General features: G+C 40.6%; 1 protein-coding gene across 1 annotated transcript; it reads left to right on the forward strand.

The window, feature by feature from the left end:
- Positions 1 to 1,147: 1,147 nt before the first annotated feature.
- Positions 1,148 to 6,616, forward strand: LOC129250287 (uncharacterized). Its single transcript, XM_054889922.1, has 2 exons — positions 1,148 to 4,211; positions 4,536 to 6,616. The coding sequence occupies exons 1-2, from the start codon at positions 1,148 to 1,150 to the stop codon at positions 6,614 to 6,616; spliced, it is 5,145 nt and encodes a 1,714-aa protein (XP_054745897.1).
- The last annotated feature ends 208 nt before the right edge of the window (positions 6,617 to 6,824 follow it).

Consider the following 6,824-nt stretch of genomic DNA (forward strand, 5'->3'; position numbering starts at 1 on the left):
AGACACGTGCATAAGACCCGAATACAAGAGATTCGGAAGAGAAGAAAAACATAAAGGACAATTTCATAATAAAACATCGTATAATAATCAGAATAGGACATATAATAATCAAAATAGGGATGAAAGAAATAACCGACAAATTCAAGAAAGAAATAAGTGGACTAATGATTTTTATAGGCGTGAAGAGCAAAACGCTTTTAATAATCCTTTAAATAATTCGGGAAGATACAGATTCCAAAATGACGCAAGAAATAATAACACCCCAAGACATTTCCAACGTGTGCCACAAATAGGACACGCTAGGCCGTATTCCAACCAAGTTCGCTGGCAACCGCCTAGACAAAACCGCACGGAACCCATGGAAGTGGACAATATTGAAAGGTGTTATAACAATCCTCGAGTGGCATGACACCCTAATCATAAGTTTGGCCAAGAGCGCTTAAATTTAGGTAGGCAAAGCCCAGAAGGACCTGAAATTAATAATACCATTTTTTTTACGAGGCAGCCACTGAATGCCTGCCAAAGATAACATTAAAGATCGTAAATAAACAATACATAGCACTAATAGATACAGGTGCCAGTCTTAGTTTAATTAATAAGGAAATAAATGATTTTGATATATATAAATTAAAATATCCCATAACATTTAGTGCATTAACAAATAAAGATACAATAAATTATGAAGTGCACACATAAAGCCCGGAGCAATTTAATTTACCTAACAATGCCAGGATTCGTTGGAAGATCACCCCATTAAAAGGGAGAACTTATGATTTCATTATAGGTATCGATATTGTTGCCGACTTAAGCAACCCGTAAAAATTTACGAATAAGAGCAACTCTGCGCGAAATTATGACTTGTCACTATAACTAAGCTTTACTCTTTTATATCGCTCATTTCATTTTTATCGGTGCGCGCGGACACATATAAGGCCTAATTGAAAGAAATAAAGAATAAGAGAGGAAAACTAAGGTAAAGAAAAACTGAAATATAATTAAACTATGAATTGTAAAAAATATGTAAAAACTAAAAGAATAAAATAAATAAATACCTTTACAGGTTTTTTAAAGCATCAATCAAAGAAGCTATTAAAAATTAGAATCCTCTTTTCTTTACAACAAAATCTTTAAAAAACCTTATTAAATGATGGCGGAATTAAACGGTGTTCCAGCAACGCTAAACACGATGGCTGAAGAAGTTGTAGTGCAAAATGATTGTGAGTATAACGTCACTAGTCCTGCACCGCCTGCAGATCAAAATTTACAAATAAATCTAGATGGCGACGGTGGCAGTCTCAGCGCACCACAAGAATTGCTAATCCATAGCAGAAAAAAACAGCTCCGTTTACAGCAACTAGAAGAGACCATGCGTTTAAGAGAAGAGTATTTACGGGAAAAATTTCGCATTTTGAACGCAGAAGATGCAGACGAGGAAATAGAAGGTCCATGTGTTATTGGCCCCACCAAAATGTGTGGAACTAATGTGAGCGGTAACACAGCATTTTCTCCTACTCCAGTGCAGCCTGTACAAAATAACAGAACCAACATATGTCCAGCGCGTGAGGTACCGGTACATACAGTTATGCAGTCACCACGTCAGCCGTCGACGCGGACTGCGGCAGAGCGTAGTCAGGCCTTACATGTAGACTGCAACGGTAATTCGCCAAACATATTTACAACGTTCACAGCACCAACAAGTACAGCACGTTCGCCAAATCAGGTATTCGCAACTCAATCAGCCGATACCTGTAATTTGACGACTTCGCAGTTTGCAGCGCGGCAATGCGTGCCAAAAGACTTGCCGGTATTTAGCGGTGACCCCCAAGAGTGGCATATTTTTGTTAGTGCATATGAACAGAGCACACAAATGGCTGGTTACTCTCATCATGAGAATTTAGTTCGCCTTCAAAAATGTCTACGTGGTAAGGCTAGGGAGGTCGTGCGCAATTTACTGGTATTACCGGAGATGGTACCTGATATTATAAATACGCTCAGAATGTATTTTGGACGTCCTGAGCAAATACTTAGAGTACTTATTGATAGGGCGCGTCAATTACCATCGCCTAAGGGTAAACTTGATCTACTCATCGACTTTGCATTTGCTATCAAGAATATAGTAGCAATAATTCATGCAAGCAAACTAAGCGGTTACCTCAACAGCCCATTACTATTGCAGGAATTCGTTGAGAAGCTCTCTCAGGAGTCAAAACTTAACTGGGCAATTTATTCAACTGGCATGAATAACCCTTGCTTGGAAGATTTTTCTACCTGGTTGTCCACATTGGCTGAAGCAGCTTGCCGTGTTACGAATCCGGCATCACTCTCAGAGAAACTTAACAAGCGTGAAGCTCATTTGCACACGCATAAATCTGATGCCGTTTTAAAACAATACGAAGAAGCAAAATCTATGCCCAGATGCGCAATGTGTAATAACCCGCATAAGGTTCCTCAGTGTGACCGGTTTAAAGCACTCACTATGAATGAGAGATGGGACTTTGTTAAGAGGAAAAATCTATGCCGCCAGTGTTTGGGAACACACTCTCGCCGCTGCTGGAGTAATAAGTCGTGTGGGGTGGATAGCTGCACAATACGTCACCACAGACTCCTTCACAATTCTGATGTTAACAAAAATAGTGAAGTTTCAACGATGCTGAATAACCACCGTTCGATTTCCAGCAACAACACCACATATTTTCGAATCTTGCCGATAGTTTTGTATGGAAGAAATAAAACAATATCCACATACGCGTTTATGGATGATGGATCTACACTAACACTTATAGATCAAACACTTGCAGATGAATTGGGTGAGGCTGGCGTTCCCGATCCTCTATGCATTCACTGGACTGGAGACATAAACCGATATGAAGCTGATTCGCAACGACTCGATTTACGAATTTCAGGTAATATTCAAGGTGCGAAAATATATCCACTCCGAGGTGTTTACACGGTTAGTAGCTTAAATATGTCATCATCAACATTGATTGCTGACCAATTGAAAACAAAATATGCACATTTAAAAGGCATTCCCTTGCCAAACTTTATTGACATAGTTCCTAAGCTAATTATTGGTGTAAATAACCCCAATTTGATAATGGCACAGAAGGTACGTGAAGGTGGATGGCAAGATCCCGTAGGGGCGAAAACCAGATTAGGGTGGACAATTTTTGGTGGCGGTAATAATCAGAGTAAAGGTAACGGATTAAACTTACATAAATGCGACTGTGAGAGCGATAACAACTTGCATGAACTCGTAAAGTCCTTCATGTTGAATGAAAATATTGGAATTTCAGTGCCAAAGGTAAATCCAGTTTCAATGGAAGATCAACGAGCCATAGAAATTTTGGGTAACTGCGAGTTGCATGAGGGTCAGTACACCGCGAGCTTGCTGTGGTCAAATGATAATATACGATTGCCAGACAGCTTGCCAACAGCTCTTCGTCGCTTTAAGTGTCTGGAACGTAAGTTATCTAGCAATCCTGAACTACAACGCAATATGCAGAAACAAATTGACAACTTAGTTAAGAAAAATTATGCGACCAAGTTACCGAACGAAGCTATAAATGATTGTGGTGATAAAATTTGGTATTTGCCGGTTTTTATTGTTCGCAATCCGCACAAGCCAAATAAAATTCGACTTGTGTGGGATGCAGCCGCAAAATCTAGAGATGTATCCCTAAATAATTTCTTACTGAAAGGACCAGATATGTTAACTCCACTAGTAAATATATTATTCAACTTCCGAATGGGTAGAATCGCAATATGCGGTGATATCGAAGAAATGTTCCACCGCATTAAGTTACGACACCCAGACGCAGATGCTCAGCGTTTTCTCTGGCGTACTAACATGAATGATCCGATAAACGTGTACAGGCTCAACGTTTTAAGTTTTGGGGCTTCTTGTTCTCCATGTATAGCGCATTACGTGCGAAACCTAAATGCTTCGGTACACGCTGCTCAAAATTCTCAGGTAGCGTGTGCAATAAAGAATCACCATTACGTCGATGATTTTATTGATTCGATTCAAACCGTCGACGAAGCTATCAAATTGGCAAAAAATGTTCGAGATGTTCACTCCAAATGTGGTTTCAACATGCGTAATTGGTCAAGCAATTCGCCAGATGTTTTAGCAGCGCTTAATGGAGATGGGGAGCCACAACTTAAATCATTTGACTGCAGTAAGGATGTCATAAATTTCGAAAAAATACTTGGTATGTACTGGGAACCAAAATCCGATACACTCAGCTACGTGCTCAAATTTGTTCGGCTTAAGCGCAACGTATTCGCGGACAGGGTCGTCCCTACAAAGAGAGAAGTATTGCAAGTGCTCATGTCAGTTTTCGATCCACTGGGACTAGTAGCTTGCTTAACTTCATATCTAAAGATTCTTATTCAAGATATCTGGCGAAGTGGAATAGACTGGGATTAACCGTTAAATTATGAACTTTCATTGAAATGGAAAACTTGGATTGAATACATTCCCGTTATTACTAGCGTGTCGGTACCGCGTTGCTACTCTCCACTCCTTTACGAAGATGACTGTAAAGTACAACTGCATACGTTCGTAGACGCAAGTGAAAATGCATACGCTGCCGTATCATATTTTCGTATTGAAGCTGGTGGTCACATCGTCAGTAGGTTGGTGGCAGCTAAAGCAAAGGTCGCACCGTTGCGCCCGCTCTCAATACCACGACTGGAACTACAGGCTGCGGTAATTGGTGCACGTTTAACAAACATGGTTGAGGAAGCACATCATATAAAATTTGAGAAACGTTGCATCTGGAGCGACTCAAAAACCGTTCTGAAGTGGCTTCATGGTGATCCGCGTAAATTTCAACAATTTGTAATGTTTCGTATCGCTGAAATCCAAGAAGCAACTGCTATCAGTGAATGGCGTTGGATACCAACAAAAATGAATGTCGCTGATATTGCTACGAAAACGAGGCCTTGCATTGAGGTAGCTCATCAGTGGATAAATGGTCCCGCCTTCCTTACTTTACCTACTAAAGAGTGGCCGGAGCAAGAAGATCTGGGTACGGTGAACCCTAGCGAATTTCGAGCTAAGCTTCTAATTCACAACGTGCAAAAGGTAAATATCAACTTTGAATATTTTTCGAATTGGATTCGACTATATAGAGCTATAGCAAACTGTGTGCTTTACATCGAAAAACTTAAACAACGGCTCCAAATCACATCGGAAGGCAGTCATCTAACCGCATGTCATTTTCGGCGTGCAAAACTGTTTATTTTTAAGACAATCCAAATGGAACATTTTGATGACTGGTCATTGCTTAAAGTTGGTAAGCCTGTATGTAAAACTGGTCCGCTACGAAACCTGCAAGTTTATATGGACGACGAGCATCTCATTCGCGTGAAAAATAGGGCAACATATTTTCAGTCATGCGACCAGCCTCAACGTGATTTCATTGTTCTACCACCTGGTCATCGAGTAACCTATCTTATAGTAGATCACTATCATCAACGCTTTTACCATATTCAGCACGAGACAGCCTTGAATGAGGTAAGACAATTGTTTTTTATACCAAAACTGCGATCGTTATTTAAAGCTGTGAGGCGAAATTGCCAAGTATGTAAACTCGCGAACGCCGCTCCGCAAGCTCCACAAATGGCGCAATTACCCATAGCCCGGCTTGCCGCATTCTCTCGTCCCTTTACGTATGTTGGAATCGATTACTTTGGGCCGATCTTAGTTACTGAAAACCGCAAGGCGAAGAAGAGGTGGGGAGTATTGCTGACCTGCCTGACAATAAGAGCTATACACATAGAAATAGCCCATTCTCTAAGTACTGACTCCTGTCTAATGTGCTTGCGAAATTTCATTGCTCGCCGTGGCTGCCCTGTTGAAATATATAGCGATAACGGTACGAATTTTCGCGGGGCTGATAGCTTTTTAAAAGACGAGTTGCTTAAACTGAATGCTTCTATAGTAGAACGCGAACTTGCTCACAAAGGTATCGCCTGGAAGTTTAATCCACCAGCTGCACCTCACATGGGTGGAGCATGGGAACGCCTAATAAGAACAACAAAGACAGTGCTGTATAAGATCTCGCCGTCGCAAAGATTCTCTGATGAAAGTTTACGTTCGGCTTTGCTGGAGGTGGAGATGATCATTAATTCTCGACCGCTGACATATCTATCGCTCGACTATGAGGACCAGGAACCGATTACCCCAAACCATTTTTTATTGGGCAGTTCAAATGGAGCCAAGCCGTTTTGTAAACCTGAAGAAATTAGCTTAAAAATGAATTTACGTCAAAGCGAGATGTTTGCGAATTTGTTCTGGCGTCGATGGGTACGCGAAATGATTCCATCACTTACACGTCGCAGTAAATGGTTTGAAAAAGTGAAACCCATAAGCGAGGGTGACATCGTATTGATTGTCGATGAAAATGCAGAAAGGAACACTTGGCTAAAAGGTATAGTCGTCGAAACAACGATGGCAAAAGATGGACAAGTAAGGCGTGCTAAAGTCACGACCAGCAGTAAAGCTTGCAGTGCTCGACATCGGCAAAGACAAGGCAAGCTCCGAAGATTCGTCCGCTTACCGGGGGGACATTGTTGCCGACTTAAGCAACCCGTAAAAATTTACGAATAAGAGCAACTCTGCGCGAAATTATGACTTGTCACTATAACTAAGCTTTACTCTTTTATATCGCTCATTTCATTTTTATCGGTGCGCGCGGACACATATAAGGCCTAATTGAAAGAAATAAAGAATAAGAGAGGAAAACTAAGGTAAAGAAAAACTGAAATATAATTAAACTATGAATTGTAAAAAATATGTAAAAACTAAAAGAATAAAA

The sequence above is a fragment of the Anastrepha obliqua genome, chromosome 6, assembly GCF_027943255.1.
Source record: "Anastrepha obliqua isolate idAnaObli1 chromosome 6, idAnaObli1_1.0, whole genome shotgun sequence".
NCBI classification, from domain to species: Eukaryota; Metazoa; Arthropoda; class Insecta; order Diptera; family Tephritidae; genus Anastrepha; species Anastrepha obliqua.